The following is a 22,553-nucleotide window of genomic DNA, read 5'->3' on the forward strand; positions in this document are numbered from 1 at the left end:
CCTGGAAGTCAATATAGAGATATGTATATATATATACACACTTATATTTACGTATATACACACTTATATATGTGTGTGTGTGTGTGTGTGTGTGTTTATTTATTTATTTATTTTGAGAGACAGAGTTGTGAATGGGGGAAGAACAGAGAGAGAGAAGACAGAGGATTTGTAGGCTCTGAGTTGTCAGCACAGAGCCCGATGCAGGGCTCAAAACAACAAACCGTGAGATCTTGACCTGAGCCAAAGTCAGAGGCTTAACCAACTGAGTCACCCAGGTGTCCCAGAAGCCAATATATTAATTGAAATGGAATTCTAAAAAATATTTAAGTAATTCCAAAGAATACCGGCGTAGAAGGCACAAAGACCAAACAAATTATGAATCTAGAATAATTTGACTTTGAAATTAACCCTATGTAATATAAAAGACTAAAGATAATTAAGCAAATAATTCATCTACCCCAAATTCTTACACTCTTTATTCTCACCATAAAGTATGTTACCTGGATTAAGTTAGTATTCTTAGGGAGATTCGACTTAGGTTGCCTTCCTGTGAAATAGATGTAATATTTTCCCACCATAAAAAATTGGATCTGAAAACAAGACAGATGGTAACTACAGTTGTGGTGAGCATAACGTGATGTATAAACTTGTCAAGTCACTGTTGTACACCTGAAACTAATGTAGCATTGTGTATCAGCTCTACTCAAAAAACCAAAACAAACAAAAATATGTCTGTTATTTTTAAATCTTTAAATGTGTATTAGTGCATAAAATTATCAAAACACTAACCTTTCCCACATAACCACCATCATCATCACAGACGTCATCATCATCTTCATAATAAACCAAAATTCACCCTGAGAGTTTATCATATGCAAAATGATTTTCCTAGAGGCCAGGGATCCTTGTTTCCAAAAATAATGGCAGACCTAAGGATACTGGAAAGCAAAGGAAAATATCCTGACCTAACCTTTTTTTGGGTGTCTGCTATTTTTAAAGGCCAATTTTTCATTTTGCTAGATATAAAATCTGAACTTTTTAAAAGTATAAACTTTTTTATACAGTTAATGTGCACATATCAGGAATAATAATAACATTATCATCTCTTAGATATGTTGCTTCTTTTCCAAGGTTTAGAAATGTTGTAAAAGGTTTTCAACTTCACTTACCAGGTCTCACTTGAAGTACTTTTACTTCCACATTCAAACTCCATGAATTATCCATTTCATTTTGAGCTCTATGAGTCTGGTCCTCTGATAGTACATTGAGTGTGGATCTTATCTAATGACATAACTTCTACATTCTCTCTGGATTTGCAATTTTAGTCCTGACATTGGCTGTTTTGATTGTTTGGGTTTTGGAAATATTCAGATCTAATAAATATGTGTCCCAAGGAAGATTTTAATAACACTTTCACAATTTTTGTAAGTAGAATAGTCATCTTCATCACATTTCTCAATTGAAACCAGTACTGATGTGTGTAGTGTTGGCCAGAGACATAAGTCTTCCGTGTCTTCCTGAGGCTCTCTTTTCACAGTTTTGCTAACATTTATTTCTAAGATCGATCTATCTATCTATCTATCTATCTGTCCATCTATCTATCATTTATCTGTCTGTCTGTCTGTCTATCTATCATCTAGTTGGCTTTGCTAGCATTTATTTCTGAGATCTATCTATCATCTATCTATCTATCTATCTATCTATCTATCTATCTATCTATCTATCATCTAGTTGGCCCTTCAACCACATGGACATTAAGGATGTTAACCCCCACTGCAGTCAAAAATCTAATAGAATTTTGATTCCTCCCTAAATTAACTACTCATAGCCTACTGTTGACTGGAAGCCTTACCAGTAACATAAACAGTCAATTAACACATATTTTGTATGTTATATGTCTTATATATTGTATTCTTATAATAAATTAAGCAAGGAAAAAGAAAATATTATTAAGAAAATCATAAAGAGAACATTCATTTACAGTATTGTACTGTAAAATATCCACATATAAATGGACCCCTGCAGTTCCAACTCTGTTGTTCAAGGATCAACTGTGTATATAAACTGTATGTATATTTATGACATGTCTTTACATATATACAGTATTTAAAATATTTATATAAGTAAAACTTTTTGTTCATTGCTATATACTTCTAATGTTTTCTTTGTTTTACTTGCCTACTCAGTTTAATGAGGCTAGCTGAATTTGTAACCAATAAGTTCAATTTAATTGCTCTGGAATATGAATATTCCTGGTGAGAGGATTATATATCTTCACCCTGTTGAGCTCAAGTTGTGCACTTCTGAGAAGAAATACTGAGAGGAAAGTTCATGGCTTTCTGTAGCCAGGGAGGGGTCATGGGGCTCTGTATATCATACTGCTATCGCGTTCCACAGCCTTAAGACCAGAACATGACCAACGTTTCACCCTTCAAGACTTACAGTACATTCTCTAGAAATAACTCTACATACCTTTTCACACAAGACCTCCATGTGCTTTTCAGAAGCAAAGGCATAGTTATGCCAGGAGAACATTATAATACAAGTATTCTTTGACCATTTGAATACAAAAATAAGAAATTAACAAATACACTTTTCTACTTAAAAATATTAATCCTGTGGGGGCACCTGTGTGATTCAGTCAGTAAAGAGCCTGAGTCTTGGTTTCGGCCTAGGTCATGGTCTCATGGTTCATAAGTTCGAGCCCAAATTGGACACTGCATTGCCAGTTGCTTGAGATTCTTGGGAATCCCTGCTTGGGATTCAATCTCTCTCTCTCTCCCTCTCTGCCTCTCTCTGCTTGCATGCTCTCTCTTTCTCTCTCTCTCTCTCAAAATAAATAAATAAACTTAAAAAACTATTACTCCTGTGTTGGATCAAGTTGAACACATTTAACATACATAGCTACTTCATAACTTACTGTCCCTTTTAAAATTAGGAACAAATTTTTATGAAATAGCTGGTTGTTAAAAACAACATAAAATCAATACAGGAAAATACTCTGTGAAATCACTTACAATAATTAAAGCAAATGCAATGGCATTCACAGAAAATTAAATTCAACAGCAAATTAAATTATAAATCAAAATTAAAGTAAAAATTGAGGTACAAATTAAACCATTTAGAGGACAAGTATAGTAAACACCAGGAATAAGATGTAATTTAAAGGGAACAGGTAACAGAGTACTCAGATGTTTAGGACTAATGTCAGGGTAAGAATTTTCAGACCTTAGTTAAGTTATTTAATTTTATCTCAAGATGATCTAGGCTATGTGGCCTTTTTCTGAAACTTAACAAAATAAAAATCAGTAGATTTGGCCCTGTTCTAACTCTAAGAGAAAGGCACTCAGGAATGTGATTTTGGGCACAGGAGATAGTGGAGGGTATGCTAAGTGTGCTGAAGAGACTTGTGTACCACCAGTTATGACCACCTGCAGGAAGAATGGAAATCCCATAAGGCAGGGGCACGTGGGTGGTTCAGTTGGTTGTGTCTGACTTTCGCTCAGACCACAATCTCGCAGTTCATGAGCTCCAGCCCTGCACGGAGCTCTGTGCTGACAGCTCAGAGCCTGGAGCCTGCTTCAGAGTCTGTCTCTCTCTCTCTGCCCCTCCCCTGCATTCACTCTGTCTCTCTCTCTCTCAAAAATAAACATTTAAAAAAAATTTTTAAACTTCAGTATTGTTAACGCACAATGTTATTTTAGTGTCTAGTGTACAATATAGTGAGGGATTCAACAATTCTATATGTTACTCAGTGCTCATCATGATGAGCGTATTCTTAATCCCCTTCACCTATTTCATCCATCCCTCCAAGCAACCTACCCTCCAGTAACCATCGGCGTGTTCTCCATATTTCAGATATTTTACTTCAATCTGTCCATCAGCATCCAGACTCAGCTCTATTTCTTGGTCTTTTTAAATTTACTTTCTTGTTTTTGTTGATTTTAGAATTTGTCTTTTGACACGTCTCTGATCAGTTGAAAAATATTTACAGAAAAGTTGAGACTACAAAAGTTCCATTTGGTCCTAACCACATACCTTATACTTTCATTTCTGGGCAACTGCCCAGTAAATACTTCTGACCACATCCAGGTTCAGTGTCACAGCTTGAAGTAAGCATCCTGCCCAGAGGACAGTTCCTCACCACAAAGTTACACTGGGGCCTCAACACCTCCTCCCCTTAGGACACACAGGAAGAGCTTAATATATGCTCGGCCATGTAAGCCCTTGCCAGTTGACTGGGGCTTGGTGGATGGTTATTCTCATTTAACAAAAGAAATTTCCAAATAGTTTGTTGAAGTGGTGATGGGTGTTCTTTCTTTCTTTTTTTTTTTTTTAATTTTTTAACTTTATAAAATTTATTATTGAGAAATAGAGAGAGACAGAGCATGAGCATGGGAGGAGCAGAGAGAGGGGGATACACAGAATCTGAAGGAGGCTCCAGGCTCTGAGTTGTCAGCACAGAGCCCAAAGTGGGACTCGAACTCACAAACCACGAGACCGTGACCTGAGCCAAAGTGGGTCGCTTACCTGAGCCACACAGGCGCCTCTGATGGGTGTCCTTAAATGACTTGAACCCAGGCTGTTTGCAAAGCACTGGTGCTTTCTTTCTCCAATAGTTTTAAGAGGCTGGATAAATAGTGTCCATATGAAGCCCATATGTACATTTTTGTAGTCAGATTATCATTTCTGCATACATTTTTGTTGTTTTTTATTTCACTTATTAGAAAGTATGTCTTCTGAAAATTTTGTCCTTTCCTTTTGCAATTTCACATATCACCACGTGATCACTATGTTCTCAAGAATTGTTCCAGCATGACAGATGAAGAGTATGTGTTTAACATCAATTTACTTTGGAAAGGAGACCCTGCAATAGAAAGAGAGCTACTAACAGAAACTCCCCTTTACTTAAGGAACTTAACTAAATAACAAAGGACAGCCTGTGTTTTTGTTGTTCCAAACATCTTTTACCTTCATGATAATGAGCGGTCTCCCTTTTGTTTCCTCAGGCCCTCCCCTTCTCCTTAACTTCATAAGAGCATTATGTTACCTGACTGCCTTAGAATTTCATGTCCCTGTGGATTTCCTATACCTACACCTGTTAAATTTTATTTTCTCTGGTTAGAGTGTCTTATGTCAATTTGATTCTTTCTTTTAAATATTTTTACTAATTTCTAGGAGAGAGAGAGACAGCGTGAGCAGGGGAGGATCAGAGAGAGAGGGAGATACACACTCTGAAACAGGCTCCAGGCTCCAGGCTCTGAGCTGGCAGTCAGCACAGAGCCCGATGCAGGGCTCGAACCCATGAACCGCGAGATCATGACCTAAGCGAAAGTCAGGCGCTCACCCTTATGTCAATTTGATTCTAAGTTCAACTAGAAGGATCACAGCAGAGGAAGGTCTTCTTCCCTGACAATAAATATATCATCAGAAAAAATAAATTTAAGGCCTTATCTCTTTAATTTCCTATAGTAGTCTTAAATGTGCTGCAAATCTCCGCAATGACATTGAAAAGAAGTGATATTAGAGACTTCTTTGCTTTATGATTTTCTAAAAGCCTATGAATATCTCAAAGTTAAGAGCTATATTGATAGAAATTCTCTCATACATATGCTAATGATTGTTTTTATCATGAAATGGTGTTGAATTATAGCAAATGTGCTTTCCACCTTGATGTCATCATGTTCTATTTCTTTAATCTAGTGTTTATACCAAATTACATTTAATGATTTTTCTTTCAAAGGAAAACTATTACGCTCATGAAATAAACTCAATTTGGTCACCTATAGGAGTGTTATTTGCTGTTTTGATTGAGTGCTATTTTAGTATTTTGCAACAATTTTCATAAATGAGATTGAATTTTCTTTTTCCTTTCTTAACATAGTCTCACCTAATGTAGGCATCAAGGTAATTCCACTTTTAGTGAAAGAAATAACAACTATTCCTTTTTTCCATACCATCTAGAAGAGTTTGTGTAAATTATGTCTTTTTCTTGAAGTTTATTGTTTTTCTCCATAAAATGATTTGGCATTTGTGTTATCCATATGTAAGATTTCAAATAACCTACTGATTTCATAAATATTTTTTTCTAGCTTTATCAAATTTTGTGGAATCAATATCTATATGTGTTAATTGTATGTTATAAATATTGTACATAGATTGTTACAGTGTCCAATTGTTTTATTAGCTAAAGATTATTGCCTAATCATGCTCTCCAATTGAATAGACTTAGATTTACTGATTGAAGTTTGTTTTCACAAGCTCATGTTCAGTGAGAGTTAATATGAGTGAGTGCTTTCTTAGATGTTTCTCTCCAGTGTGTTTTTTAATTTGTTTAAAGTGTCCCAGTTGTATTATATTAATAAAATAATAATAACTATTATGATAACATTGTAAAGAAGCCCCAGTATTGCTTTTAAATAAACTCTTTATTTTATATTAGTCTTACATTTATAGAAAAATTGCAAATATAGTACAAAGAGTTTCCATGTGTCCCATTTCCAGTTTCCTGTATTAACAGCTGACATTAGTATGACATGTTTGTCATAATGAATGAACTGATATTGATATATATATTTTTTAAATTTTTAATCCTTATTTATTTTTGAGAGAGAGAGACAGAGCATGAGCAGTGGAGAGGTAGAGAGAAGGAGACACAGAATCCGAAGCAGGCTCCAGGCTCTGAGCTGTCAGCACAGAGCCCAACACAGGGCTCAAACTCACGGACCGCGAGATTATGATCTGAGCCGAAGTTAAACGCTTAACTGACATAGCCACCCAGGCATGCCTGATATTGATATATTGTTAAATAAAGAATACTGTTTTCAGAATTCCTTAGTTTTTACCTAATGTCTTTTTTTCTGATTCATTCTAACAGCCTGGATACCATATGACATTTAGTCGTTATATCTCTTTAAGCTCCTTTTGGCCATGACAATTCCTTTAATCATACTTTAATGTAACAAAAATTATGAGTAGCTAAAAACCAGAATATTAAGACATTAGTTGATTGTGTTGCTATTCTGGCGTAAGATTTGGTGCTATTGTTCTCAACAATAGGGTAGTATCATGAGTGAAGTTTACAAGGAAAATAGAGAAAAGGATCTATTTAATAGGAGCAGAGATGGATCTGGACACCAAATATATCATAAATAAAATCATATTGGCTACAAAGTGATAATTCTTTGAGCTAGGCATATGGTTCGGTCAGAGTATTTTTATTTTGTACACACTTTATATTTTTATAATTAAAAGATTATGCATGTACACATATGTCTATTCACATGTATGCATTTATGTGTGTGCATATACTTATATGTATGTGTATACATATATGAAAGGTATCTTTCTACGGTTCCAACTTAGATGATACATTTAGCATACTTGATTTCATTCAAATTTATAACAGCATGTGCACAAGATGATTAAGAAGTTAATTTAACTTTCTTTTTTTTCACACAGTGCTCACAACCCTATTTTAGACCAATTTGTCAGTTTTAATTCAGAAAAAGATTATGTAAGCCCATCATTTCCCCCCCTTAAAACTCTGTGAAACTTCTTGTCACTGAATTAATCACTTTAAGTCATAAAATCATCTTCACAGCTCACATTCATTTCACCAGTGAGCAGAATTTTCTGTGCTGTGATAGGCGGAAATACTGTGGTTTGTTTGTGTTTTTTTCATAAGGAGAGATTAAAATAACATTTGTCGTATCTTCCCCAGGGATCAAAATTGACAGGACAGAACATCTCTACTTTTAATTCTAAATTGGTAACACAGGACATGTCTCAACTTTTCAGTTGTATAGAAGGTTTTAGCCACAGAATCAAGATCTTCCTTCTTTGATCAGGTGTGTTTCTGTGTGTGTTTGTGTTTCTAACAACTATTATTCAAGAAATGAGAAATTCTTGAGATTTCAAACTCAAGAGTGTTTCCAAAAATATTTACACCATAAGATAATTATAATTGATTGCTAAGTATTTGACTAGAATTATGGAGGGGAAAGAATGCTTCTTACTTTTAAGGTATACACTCTTTTTTCCTGGGTTCAATGATGAGTAGATAGGATATACTTACTGAAGAATAAGTTATGAATTTGCTGTGAAGATGGAGTTTAATCATCAAACAAAACTCCAAGAATGAATCTACCTTTGGGATTAGAGAATTGAATTTCAACTTGAATTCTCACACGTTGAGTTTTCTGCTCTAGTGCAAGGCACTTAACCTTCTGTGATACACAGTTTTATTTGCAAAATGAAAAACATGTCATTACTTCCAACTACTATGAGCAAATATGAAACGGCCTTTATTGTTTTTAATCTAAGCACTATTTATAATTATTAAATAGCCATTTTTTTCTGAGAGCTCTTCTAGGCATTCTACTATATAAATATGAGATTATTTTTGTTAATAATGATGGTGATCACAATTTATAGGTGATGATGGTGGCGATGATGATGATAACAATGATGATGATATGGACAGGAGTTGAATTAATATGTATTAGAAAAAACATTCAACAAAAATTTACATCACTGGCCCAAATTTGCCTCACAAAAAAAGCACACATAGAATATTATGTGTTGTCATTTGATATCTGTGATAAAAAATATTTTTGATTAAGTATCTTGATGCAGGTGAGTTAAAACACCTATTATATTTTTGAGAGAATTATTTATTATTTTGTAACCAGGAGAACTTTGATAAATTAATTTTACCTGGTTTATTTGCCTGGCTTTAGATGAACTCTTATTTTCATTTTTTCCCTTTATATATAGATGAATGGTAAAAATATTGCTATAGTCTCATTTTCCTAATGAAGATATGTTATCTCACCCTAAGGAAAGAAAACATGCCCAATTTTATTTTATTCAGGAATTCTTCACTGGGGTAAATAAACAGTCATAATTATACAATGAAGCTGGTCCAAGATCAGTGGGCTCCTCACAGCATGGGTATGTACCTTCCACTTAAATGTGCAGTTTGGCTTGTGTATAATTTTTTTAAGTTTATTTATTGAGAGAGAGAGAGAGAGAGAGGGAGTATGAGCAAGGCAGGAGCAGAGAGAGAGGAAGAGAGAGAATCCCAAGCAGGCTCTGTACTGTTAGCGCAGAGCCTGAGATGGGTCTCAAACCCATAGACCGTGAGATCATGACCTGAGCTGAAATCAGGAATTTTTTAATGTTTATTTTGGAAAGAAAGAGACAGAGCATGAGCAGTGGAGGGGCAGAGAAAGAGGGAGACAGAGAATCTGAAGCAGGTTCCAGGCCCTGAGCTGTCAGCACAGAGCTGGATGTGGGGTCGAACTCATGAACCACAAGGTCATGATCTGAGCCTAAATCAGTCGCTTAACTGACTGACTAAGCCACCCAGGTGCCCCTATATAATTGTTAAGATACCTAGAATTTGATACACGTATACAAGGCATAAGAAAGCAAATTACTCCAGGGGCACCTGGGTGCCGCAGTCGGTTAAGTGTCAGACTCTTGGTTTTGTCTCAGGTCATGATCTCGCAGTTCTTGAGTTCGACCCTACGTCAGTCTCTGCGCTGGTGGTGCAGAGCCTGCTTGGGATTCTGTCTCTCCAACTTTCTACCCCTCCCCTCCTCATGCTCTCTCTCTCAAAATAAAGAAATAAGCATTAAAAAGAAGAAAGAAAATTACTCTGACTCACTTATGCCCTTTTCATATTACGTCCATGTTATATTTTAAATAAAGTTTTCAAAAACTTGAAAGATTTTTTCCTCCTTTGTTTTATTAACTACCTAAAGTAAAATCTTTCACAATTTGAAGCAGCCTGAAATAGTGACAGCATAATGATTGGGAGTTGGAAGAATGTTATTCAAATTTTCACCAGTCTCTAGCTTTGAGATCTTGGGACAATCCACAGCCTCTATGCACTTAAGTTTCCTTTTTCTATCAAACAGAGATATAAAACATGCTATATTTACCTTAGTATATTTCTATTCCCAACATTATATTAAATAAGCAATATGATTTTGGCCACCTATAACATTCAGGTTCTTTATCCAGAAAATAATACCTACCCTTTTCGCGTGTTTGATAATTAAATTACACACAGTATGTGCAAAAAATGCTTTAGCTTAATTTTACATATAAAAGATAATTCATATTAACATTTCATTTATAAATGAAATAAAGTAATGATTGTTATCTCAGGAAGAGAGCAAAATGAATTTTTACTTGTTTTATTCAGGGGCAAGATTCTTTATGTGTCTTTATCTTAAAATTTTATTCCTTATTATTTTGTTCATTGTATGTCTTTCACTTTAAACAAAAATTGGGCATTTACTGTTTACTACATGATTAACATTATTGATACTAAAGGCATATTATTTAATTTCACTTTTTAAAATACCCATAACAATTTGTGCTGATATCCTTTGTTCTTTCCTTTTTTCTTATTTTTATTCTTCCTTCCTTCCTTTCTCTTTCTTTCTTTCTTTCTTTCTTTCTTTCTTTCTTTCTCTCTCTCTCTCTCTCTTTTTCTTTTTTTCTTTCATCTGTGAAGTTGTTAACTTACCAAATGTGGTTCCATGAGTTAAACACATGTCTAACTCCTTAGGCCCCTGTCTTTTTTATGATACACTGTCTTTATTTTATTTTTAAATTTTCTTAAAAAATTATTTATTTATTTTGAGAGAGGGAGAGAGACAGTGTGAGTGAGTGGGGAGGGGCAAATAGAAACTGAGAGACAATCCCAAGCTGGCTCGTGCCCCAATGTGGGGCTCGATCTCATGAAGTGTGAGATCATGATCTGAGCCAAAAACCAAGAGTTGGACCGTACCTGACACCCAGGCATCCTACGCTGTCTTTATTGTAATGTTCAATTTCATTACACATTAAGAATTAACTGATTTTATTTTTTAATGGTTTTTTTTTTATTTATTTCTAGGAGAGAGAGAGCGTGAGCAAGGGAGGGTTAGAGAGAGAGGGAGACACAGAATCTGAAGCAGGCTCCATGCTCTGGGCTGGCAGTCAGCACAGGGCCCGATGCGGGGCTCAAACCCACGAACAGTGAGATCATGACCTAAGCGAAAGTCGGACGCTTAACCGACTAAGCCACCCAGGCGCCCCAAGAATTAACTGATTTTAATAGAACGTAAAATCTTGCCTAAGAGATTTTGCCAAAGAATAAATATAATTTTATTCATATTAAAAGCACAAAAATCATAATAATGAAGTAATATAAAATAAAAGAAACTTGGTGTCATTTATACTTTAAGAAGGATCTGAGTAGAATAGCAAGTGAAATTGTAAAAATGTATGACCCAAGTGGCAGAAAGGCTATGACTCCTATTGGCCTGAATTGTATTTGTCCAGACAGGGATGCAGTCCATAATTATGACTCCGAACTGGTAAAGCACAGTGCTTCCGCACGACCAAGGAGAAGGCCTACAGTAATCACAAGCAAATGTGGACAAAACCGTAAGTTCGTCATTGCATGTCTTCTCTAGATATTTTGAAGTGAATCCCGAATGCATCGGATTAGTGCAGTGAGAAACAATCCGTTTATTTTACCTTCATGAGAAAAGCAGAAAGGAAATTCACTCTAGTATACTATTGGAGTATATAATACAGTTAGACACTGGTTTAAGATTTTTTTCATGCTCTCCAGGTTATCATGAACAAAATTGAGACCAGTTTCTTGACGGTTTTTTAAAGATGTTATCTAAATTCTGGTTAGTTAACATGCAGTGTAATGTTAGTTTCAGGTTTAGAATTTAGGGATTCATCACTTTCTTACAACACTCAGTGCTCATCCCGAGTGTGTTCCTTAACCCCATTACCTATTTAACATATCCCCCCATCCATCTCCTCTCTGCTAACTATCAGTTTATTCTCTGTAGTTAAGAGTCTGTTTCCCGGTTTGTCTATTTTTTTCTGCTCTATGTTCATTTGTTTTGTTTCTTAAATTCCACGGATGAGTGACAGCGCATGGGGGACTTCTCCTAGAGAGGAACTCAAAAATATGTACAAGCGCATGAAAATGTTATTCATGTTGTGATATCTAATAGCAAAACTAAGAAACAATTTAAATACACATTGGAAAATATTAAAAGACTCTCTGGGGATTTTTTGTCCATATACCAATGAAAGACAATGCAAGCAGCTATTTATACAAATTTGACAACTTTATAAGACACAATGCAGAATAATCTCTAAGATATTTTCTCAAGTGAAAGAAACTCAGAATATTTTGCAGTTTCTTAAACATATCGTTCAAGAGATACCACCTCACACCAGTCAGAGTGGCTAAAATGAACAGATCAGGAGACTATAGATGCCGGTGAGGATGTGGAGAAACGGGCGCCCTCCTACACTGTTGGTAGGAATGTAAGCTGGTGCAGCCCCTCCGGAAAACAGGGTGGAGGTGCCTCAAAAAATTAACAATAGAACTCCCCTAGGACCCAGCAATAGCACTGCTAGGAATTCACCCAAGGGATACAGGAGTGCTGATGCACAGGGGCACATGTACCCCAATGTTCACAGCAGCACTCTCCACAATAGCCAAAACATGGAAAGAGCCTAAGTGTCCATCAACGGACGAATGGATCAAGAAGATGTGGTTTATCTATACCATGGAATACTCCATGGCAATGAGAAACAATGAAATCCTGCCATTTGTAGCAACATGGATGGTACTCGAGGGTATTATGCTAAGTGAAATAAGTCAGGCAGAGAAGGACAGATACCATATGTTTTCACTCATATGTGGATCAGAAGAAACTTAACAGAGGACCATGGGAGTGGGGAAGGGGAAAACTAGTTAAGGAGAGGGAGGGAGGCAAACCATAAGAGACTCTTAAATACTGAGAACAAACTGAGGGTTGGTGTGGGTGGGGGAGAGGGGAAAATGGGTGATGGGCATGGAGGAGGGCACTTGTGGGGATGAGCACTGGGTGTTATATGGAAATCAACTTGACAATAAACTATAAAAAAATAGAAATAAATAAATAAAACATTACAAAAAAATAAATAAAATAAAATTATTTCCCTTAAAAAATAAAAAATAAACGTTTTTAAAAAGGGATTGAAGGAAATATCTATGTTTCTTATTTTATCTACATGAAAATTTTAAAAATTATAACCGTGATTTATACTAAGGAGGGAACTGGAGAACTTTTGGGGAGAAGCAGGAGGGAATCTGCATTTCTATAGTCTCTTTTTTTAAATAATTTACAAAGTACCTATGTTACTTGTTCTGAGAAAAATAATTAGGGTAAAAGTACTGATATCACCCCTCCCATAAAAAAAAAATCTAATGTTTATATTCAACGTGAACATACCGAAATTTTTTCATCCTTATTTTTTTCTTCTTTCTTATTCTTTTTGTTTGTTTGTTTTCTTTTGTTTCTGACAGCATCTCCATTTTTCCTGGTCCATTCCATTGCTATAGCTCTGGGGATCCACTTCATTATAATGGTAATGATATGCGGTGCCATAATCATATATTGTAAGTAATAGTAGAGAAGGAAATAAAGCATTCTTGACCTAATTAATGTATTACTTTGATTAGTATTCAGAAGCACAGAAACAAAAGCTAGCAATATTGGAAGCGTCCTTATATTTTTGCTATCTGTCTAGAAATGTCAACTACTTTTGCTAGAACCGTAAGTTACTAACAACACAAACCCTTTTGCTAATTATGATTTTTTGTTATTGAAATATGTCTTACATATAATGTTTTAGGTGTACAGCGTAGTGATTCGACAATTCTATATATTACTCAGTGCTCACAATGATGAGCATCATCACCATCTGTCATGATACAATGTTATTACAATATTATTGACTATATTCCCTATGCTGTACTCGCCATCTTTATAACATACTTATTTTGTAACTGGAAGTCTGTACCTCTTAATCCTCTTAATGATTATTTTAATAGCATTATTGAACAAAGAAGCTCCACTTTCTTTGGAAGGTAAGTGAAAGTTCTCTAATATTTTAAAGGACAAATTACATGCGTCTTGGTGTAATTGGGTATGGGCATATATCCAACAGTGTTAACAAGAGAGTGTGTAAGAAAATGATTAACTCTTGCTGATAATCCATAGCATTCCAACATTTTTTATCTTTTAACAATGGAGGGCTCCTAAAAAGCAGAAGGTACTTAGTCTTGGCATCTGTCTGTATATATATAAATTTGTGGCGATATGTCATTGGAGATTATCAGATTGGTTTATCTGGAATGTTAGAGTTGGAATAAAAGGTATTTGATTTGTCTAGACAGAATCTGCTATAGTGCTCAGATCTGTACAGAATTAATAATATATTCTTCCCTTTCTAGAAAGTTATTGTGGCCCATGTCCTAAAAACTGGCTATGTTATAGAAATACCTGCTACCAATTTTTTAATGACAGCAAAAGCTGGTACCAGAGCCAAGCTTCGTGTATGTCTCAAAATTCCAGTCTCTTGAAGATATACAGCAGAGAACACCAGGTTGAGTATATGTTCTAATTTCCCTTCCTATATTTACTCCTAACATATGAGCCAACTCATGAGAATATGAACCTGAAACATAAGAGAGGCACTAAGACTCAGATACATCTACCCTCAATCTTTCTTCATTAAAAATAAGAAAGCATATTGTAGGTATTATGTATAGTGTTGTTTAAGTCAGAATTAGGCTAGAGGACAGAATCCATTTCCCCAAGTGTGGGAAGAAAATGATCAAGTGATTATGGCCTTGAATTAACCAAAATTCTGAGCACTGATTTTATTTGTGGTTTCAAACAGGATTTCTTGGGGCGCCCGGGTGGCTCAGTCAGTTAAGCGTCCAACTTTGGCTCAGGTCATGATCTCACGGTTCGTGGGTTGAAGCCCTGTGTTGGGCTCTGTGCTGACAGCTCAGAGCTTGGACCCTGTTTCAGATTCTGTATCTCCCTCTCTCTCTGGCCCTCCCCTGCTCACACTGTCTCTCTCTCTCTCTCTCAGAAATTAATTAAACATTAAAAAAAATTGTTTCAAACAGGATTTCTTAAAATTGGTGAAGTCTTATCATTGGATGGGGCTAATACAAATTCCTGCAAATGGATCGTGGCACTGGGAAGATGGCACCATTCTCTTACCCAACCAGTAAGTCTATACCAATAGGTGTCTATTTGTGTATTTGTCCCTAAGCTATCCCTGTGGTCATTCAACTAGCACATGTTACCTCACACAATGCCAGGATGTTCCCATATTCTAACAGATTCAGCAAAAAACTCTGAGGGCCTACATTTAGGATATTAGGTGGTCCTCAATACCACAATAATGAGAAACATTGTTTGCTATGTGCTAAATACTGTGCAAGATAAGTCTAATAATACACCCTTTTTACAGATAAGGAGACTAAAGCAGAGAGGTGTCACGTATATTCTTTCTAGCTGTGTTTACTGGAATTGTTGAGATACAGTTACATTCAATAAACTGCATATATTTGAAGTGTACAATTTAATACATTTTTTGAGAAATGTATACATCCACAAAACCATTAACAACATCAAGATATCAACATTTATCACCTGCAAATCAAGTAGGTTGAGAGCATTGCTCAAGTCTTCTGTATCCTTTCTGATTTTCTGTCTACTTATTCTATCAATTACTGAGAGAGAGGCATTGAAATCTTGGACTATAATTGTATATTTATGCATTCTACTTGTATTTCAAACAGTTTTTCCTAATATATTTTGAAGTTCTGATAAATGTTTGGATTATTGTTAAATAATGATGAATTTATGGCTCTATCATTATGTAATGTGCTCTTTTTCCATCTTGATATTTTGTGCTATGAAGTCCTGCTTTGTCTATTATAAATATAGGTATTCCTATTTCTTTTTGGTTAGTATTAATGTGGTATTTACTTTTGCATTCCCTTATTTTTAAGCTATGTGTGTATTTATATTAAAAGTAAATCTCTTGTAGACAGAATACAATTTAAGTCATTTTTTTCATCCAATCTGACAATTTCTGCCCTTTTAATGCAAGTGGAAAGCTTTTACTTTCTATGTGATTATTTATATGATTAAATTTAAGTCTTTATCTTGCTATTTGTTTTTTATTTGTCCAATTTGCTATTTATTTCTTTTTCTTCTTTCTCAGGCTTTTTAAACTATTTTAATTTAGGCCAACCTGTTATCTCTTTTCTTCATTTTTAGATACTGCTATTTGATTTTTAATTTCAGAATTTGCTCCATAGTTTATTGAATATATATTCAACTTACTAATTGCTATTATATCACTCATATATAGTTTAGGGCTCTTGTAATAGTAGCCTTCCATTTCTCCCTTCCTAAACTTTGTATTATTTTTTTCCAGCTTTATTGAGATATAATGAACATACAACATTGTATAAGTTTGAGGTGTGCAATATGATGATTTGATACATACAAATTTTGCACTGAGTACCACATAAAGGTTAATGAACACATTTATCATCTTCACATGACCATAATTATTTTTTGGTGAGAATATGTAAGCAACTTTCATGTATGTAATACAGTACTGTTAACTATAGTTATCATGCTGTATACTAGATACACAAAGAGATAATATATTATACATAGATAATTTTATATATATTATATATGTTATATATATATTTACATATATATACTTAGGTTGTTCATTTGAGATCCTTCTTTTTTCTTAAGTTAGGCATTTATACCTATGAAATTCCCACTTAGAACTGCTTTGCTATTGATATGTTGTGTTATCATTTTGTTTGTGTCACACTTTTTGATGCCCCTTTTTGATTTCCTCTTTGACCCATTGGTTGCTCAGGATCATGTGGCTCAATTTCCATGCATTTGAGAAATTTTCTGTTCTCCTCCTGTTATTGATATCTAGTTTCATACCATTGTCATCAGGAAAGATACTTGATATGAGTATCAATAAAGTATCAATACTTTATTTTATTTTATTCATTTTATTTTATTGAGCATATATTTTATTTTATTTTATTTTATTTATTTTTAAAATCTACACCTTTATTTATTCAATCCTCGAGGGGTACAGCATCACATAGATTCTGTGGCCAATGGCTTTAGCAGGAAAGTCGCTTCGGAATTTGGCACAAGCCACGCTACTGTTTCCCGGTGCACGTTAGTTTTCCCCAGATAACTCTGGTGCTGTTTGGTTTGTCACCAGGACTCACTGTGTTGTTCTCTGCTGTGTACACATAAGCACATTTCTTGCCTAGATAGAATTCACTTTCATCTCAAGCATAAACGCCTTCAAGTTTAAGAAGAGCTATGTGCTCCCTCTGGTTTCAGAGACCCCTTTTATAACCAGCAAAAACAGCTTTGGACCACAGCCTCCCAGACGTATTTGTCATTTTAGTTAGGAGTCTTGTTCCTGGCAGGCCTCCCCAGGTTCCAAGATGGCTTGATTTGTAATCTTAAATTTCTTAAGGCTTGTTTTGTGGCCCAACGTTTAATCTGTCCTGGAAAATGTTTCAAGTGCACTTGAGAAGAATGTGTAATCTGCTTCTGCCGAATTGAATATTCTGGATATGTCTGTTAGGCCCATGTGTTCTGCAGTACTATCCAGATTTACTGTTTCCTTATTAAATTTCTGATGATCTATTCAATGTTGAAAGAACAGTATTGAAATCCCTCATGTTACTCTATTGCTATCTATTTCTCCTTTTAATTGTGTTAATATGTGCTTTATGTATTTTGGTGTTCAATGTTGGGTACATATATGTTTAAAATTATTTTCCCCTCTTGATTAATTGGCTCCTTTACTACAATAGAGGGACCTCCTTTGTCTTGTGTGACTGATTTTGACTCAAGGTCTATTTTGTCTGATATAACTATAGCCACACCTGCACTGTTTGGGTTTTCATTTGCATGAAATATAACTTTCATCAGCTCACTTTTGGCCTATGTGTGTCCTAAAGCTAAAGTAAGTCTTTTACAGACAGCATATTGTTATATTTTGTTTTTAATCCATTTAGTCTGTCCATAATACATCATTTGCCCTCTTTCTGATTGCTTTAACCATTTTTCTTTATAATTGGATTTAAGGCATTTGTCTGTAATATGCCTTGGATTAGTTTTCTCATATTCCTTGCGCTTGTGTTTTTTTTTTTTTGAACTCTTGGATCTAGGTGTTTATAATTTTCAAGCACAATTAGAAAATTTACTACCTTTATTTCTTCAAGTGTTTCCCCTTCTTCATTTCTCTTCTCTCTTCCCCAGACACACAAAGATTACAGATCTATTAAGCAAATTAGTTGTGATAAACTGGTGTCCTTTTCACTTGTTTTCTTTGTGTTTCATTGTGGAGATTTTCTATTGTCTTGAATTCAATTGTTTAATCTTTTTTTCCTGCACCATCTATTTTTCGCTACCCTATCAAGTGTGCAGTTCATCTCAGACACTGAACTTCTCATTTCAGAAGTTTGATTTGGCTGCTATTTCTTGAATCTTCTATGTATTTCTTAAACTTTTTGGAATATATGGAATTCGGTCATAAAAACTGTCATGATATCTAGGGCACCTGGGTGGCTCAGTTGATTAAGTGTCTGACTTCAGCTCAGGTCATGATCTCACTGTCTGTGAGTTTAAGCCCCGCCTCTGGCTCTGTGCTGACAGCTCAGAGCCTGGAGCTTGCTTAGGGTTCTGTGTCTTCCTTTTTCTCTGCCCCTTCCCCGCTCACACTTTCTCTCTCTCTGTCTCTCAAAAATGAATACACATTAAAAAAAGAAAAAGAAAAAAATCCCAAAAACCTGTCATGATATCCATAACTGCTCACTTTAACATTTGTGCTGGTTCTGGGTCAATTTTAATTGATAGATTTTTCTCTTCATTATGGTCACATTATTTTGTTTCTTTGCTTACAGTTACTTTTCTATTAAACTTCATACACTGTGAATTTCACCTTTTTAGTGCTACATTTTTTTTTATCTATAAAATTATTTATGAGCTCTTTTTTTCCTGAGACACAAATAAGTTACTTGGACACAGCTTGATCTGGTTTGGCCTTCCTTGGCTTCAGCATTATTAGGATGCTTAGTTTACAACTGATTATCCCCCACTACCAATAAAAGGCACTTTTAAGTAATCCACCCAAAGCCATTTGAAATTTGAAGTTTTACAACATGGCTGGTGAAAATAGGCATGATTTTAGACCCTGTGCAAGCATTAGGTAATTCTTTCTTTGTTCTGGGGAAGTTTTCTTACACACATGCATTAACCAATACTCTTTATATACTCAAGTTAGACCTTCTGCATATCCTCAGATCTCTTTATTTGTTCACCTCTCTCATCTCAAGTCCTGTGTCCTGTGAACTCCAGCTGTCTGGCTCTTTCTGGACTCTCCAGTATCCTATGTATCCCGTTTCTATAGCCTGCTTTTAACCACTTGATTATGCAGCTCAGCTGTGCATAGCAGGACCAAGTGAAAATATCCTAGTGCTCACAGAGGTTATGAATACAGCCTTACGCTGTTGGAGGCATGCTAGGGTAGCTCTCTTAAAAGGTCGCTTCAATCACTCAGGATCATATCACCATTTTAGCACAAATCTCAGGAATAAAACCCAAGTGGTTTGTCATGTCTGCTGCCCTTCAGTCTCATGATATCCCAGAGGAAACAGAAGTTCTTTAGACTATAAAAGTTTTTAATTCTGTTTCGAGTATACTTTACTTATCGGAACCTCTAATTCTGTAATAAGTATCAAGAACATCACAACATCCTTACTAATGTCAGGTTAATTAAGTGCTTTCTTTCCCTCAGACACAGTTTTAAGCACTTTGTATGTATTTTCTCATTGAAGACCCTTAAAAAACATATAACAGAGGTCATTTTTAACCTAATTTTGTTGGTAAGGAACAGAATCTTAGAATGTATAATAATTCAGTTAAGCTATAAAACCAGTGATGGTGGTAGGGAGTCAAATAAATCTCTTTCTTACTCCATAGCCACAATTATCATTAAATGGCTTTAAAGAATCTCTTATCACTGATTTTGAAGTTTACTTTGCTCTCTAATGGTTGGTTAGTTGGTGGTGATCAATGCATGACCTTTTACTGTCCTCTGTTTCCTTCAAATGTCCCCTTCTATTCATTATCAGGGACTACTCATTGTATATTTGGAAACTGGAGACCCCAGTTTATCTTAGAATTGATCTGGGATGATCTTATTTCTGTATGGCTGGATATTTTATTTTTGGCAAAAAAAAAAAAAAAGGTTATTCCCTAGAAATACTAGTAAAATTTTGTATCACCTTATCTCAATATTTCCCACTCTGCAAGTGCAAATGTTTTAGAAGCCAAAGCAAAACAACCAGCATATTAAGTTTCAGTTTGTGCATGTGATAAATATTTCTTGAGCATTACTCAATTTCCAGAAACTATGCAGAGATAACTACAGGGATGAATAGTACAGAACTCCATCAAGACCTTCACACTTTAGTCAGAGATACAGTTTTAAACAAGTAAAACCCAGAGTTATACTCTGGTGGACACGTGATGTGGAATGGTACGGGAAAACAGACACAGAAGCTGAAAGGAAAACAAAAGCAAAATCAGATTTAAAAATGAAACTCTAATGTGCATAGATTGAGATCAACTAAAAGCAGTTACTAAAAATTTCTTAATTGTTTTTTTCTTATTACTATAAGAAGTAGTGTTTTCTATATGGACTGAGTTTCTTCTCTTGTCCTTTTTATCTTTTTTTCAAAAATTTTTAATGTTTACTTCTGAGAGAGAGAGAGAGAAAGAGAATGTGAGTGGGGGAGGGGCAGAGAGAGAGGGGAGACACAGAATCCGAAGCAGGCTACAGGCTCTGAGCCATCAACACAGAACCTGATGCAGGGCTCGAACCCATGAACTGTGAGATCATGACTTGAACCAAAGTCATTCACTTAACCAGCTGAGCCACCCAGTCGATGCCACATCTCCCCTTATCCTTTTAAATACATATTATCAGACCACAGTCTTTCTTTTTTCTATTGTTCTGATTCACGTTAGTTCATCATCACTCTTTGCTCAGCCCTCTATTTCTCACCTCTTCCTGGCAGGAAATGAATCACCAGATTCCATGACAAAATAGATACACAGATATAGCTATCTCTAGATGGAATGCCTACACACACACGCACACATGTTTATGTGTGTATATATACGTATATGTTAATATCATATATAATATACAGATATATATACATATATGTATATACACACATATAAGAGAATTTTACAATTTATTTTTATTTCCTTACCAAGTTACACATATATAAAGAAGATTATTTATTTTTGCATAAAACATGAAATCTGCTGACCTCATTGAGTTCTAAACTTATTTCTAATCCATTTGTTTAAAAACGACTTTTAAAATCTTTCATTTCAGGGCACCTGGGTGGCTCCTTCAGTTAAGCATTAGACTCTTGAACTCGGCTCAGGTCATAATCTCATGGTTTGTGAGATCCAGCCCCACACTAGGCTTCATGCTGACAGCACGGAGCCTGCTTGGGATTCTCTCTCATCCTCTCTCTGCCCTTCCCCCACCCTCTCTCTCTCTCTCAAAATAAAAAAGCAACTATTAAAAATAAATATAAAAGCAAAACTTTTTTAAAAAACCTTTCATTTCATTCCAGTACATATATCAAGAGATTCTACATTTCCTAAATTGACTAATTTCCAATATAGACAAAATAATGGCATATAATAGAATGAAACTTCGACGTTTATCACTGAGCTGGCTCTGTTCTGCATACGTTTTAACTAAGCATGATCTTAAAACATCCTGAAAAGATGTTGCTTCAATACTTATATTTAAATACACTTTATTGCATTTTTATATTTGTGAATTAATAAAGTAAGTCATGAATATAATTTGTCCTTCTCTCTTATCTAGACTAACCATGGTTGACATGCAGAATGGAACATGTGCAGTTTATGGCTCGAGTTTTAAAGGTTATACAGAAAACTGTTTAACTCCAAACACGTACATCTGCATGCAGAAGATTGAGTAAAAGTTCATGACTTAAAAAATGTAAAAGATCCAAACACACAGTAGCCTTGCGCTGAATGTGCTCCATGAAGAAAACTTGCAGAAGAAAATTCTACCAGTAGTTATTGAATTATTTAGCCATCTACAACCAGACACAAAGATGACCTTGCAGGGGAATAAAGGCCAATAAATGAAGAACTTGTCTTCTTTAAGAACGCTTTGTTTAGTTTTCGTAAAATTGGGGGTAATGGACAGATTCATTTTTGTATTTAATAAACTGCTGATGAAACCCAGGGTTGAACTAAATTTCAAACTATGAGTCTTTAAATGCACACAAAAGATTACACTAAGAAGGCTTTTAGAAATTTTGAAAATCAAATGAATCTAAAACTGGGTGAAAGACATATGAGGGTTCATTAAATTTACTATATTTAAAAATTTTCAAAATAAGAGCAGAAAAGTCAACAGATGCACCCTCAAATTTTCACAATGCTACTACTGTTTTAACACAGTGCATGAGATGTTTTGTAGAAATTGAATTCCTCCCTCTACTAGAGCACTGATTGCTGCAAAACACAGAAAACGAAGAA

The 22,553-nt window shown here is 35.1% G+C and overlaps 1 protein-coding gene across 3 annotated transcripts in view; it reads left to right on the forward strand.

Annotated features, from left to right (window-relative positions):
- The window catches only part of LOC144216586 (NKG2-D type II integral membrane protein-like), a 38,936-nt gene extending 16,696 nt beyond the window's left edge, over positions 1-22,240 (forward strand). The window contains exons 1-8 of one of the 3 annotated variants that reach the window (XM_077745981.1): positions 7,786-7,850; positions 8,876-8,955; positions 11,344-11,448; positions 13,385-13,477; positions 13,913-13,948; positions 14,315-14,466; positions 14,999-15,102; positions 21,868-22,240. In XM_077745981.1, the coding sequence (XP_077602107.1) occupies positions 8,916-8,955; positions 11,344-11,448; positions 13,385-13,477; positions 13,913-13,948; positions 14,315-14,466; positions 14,999-15,102; positions 21,868-21,985 (648 nt within the window). In that variant the 5' untranslated portion in view covers positions 7,786-7,850; positions 8,876-8,915 and the 3' untranslated portion in view covers positions 21,986-22,240. Of the gene's footprint in view, positions 1-7,723; positions 7,851-8,875; positions 8,956-11,343; positions 11,449-13,384; positions 13,478-13,912; positions 13,949-14,314; positions 14,467-14,998; positions 15,103-15,348; positions 15,405-21,867 lie in introns of those variants that run through there. The other 2 variants (XM_077745983.1, XM_077745982.1) reach the window with 2 other exon arrangements.
- The last annotated feature ends 313 nt before the right edge of the window (positions 22,241-22,553 follow it).

Source organism: Crocuta crocuta, unplaced genomic scaffold (genome assembly GCF_008692635.1).
Source record: "Crocuta crocuta isolate KB4526 unplaced genomic scaffold, BGI_CrCroc_1.0 scaffold109, whole genome shotgun sequence".
NCBI lineage: Eukaryota > Metazoa > Chordata > Mammalia > Carnivora > Hyaenidae > Crocuta > Crocuta crocuta.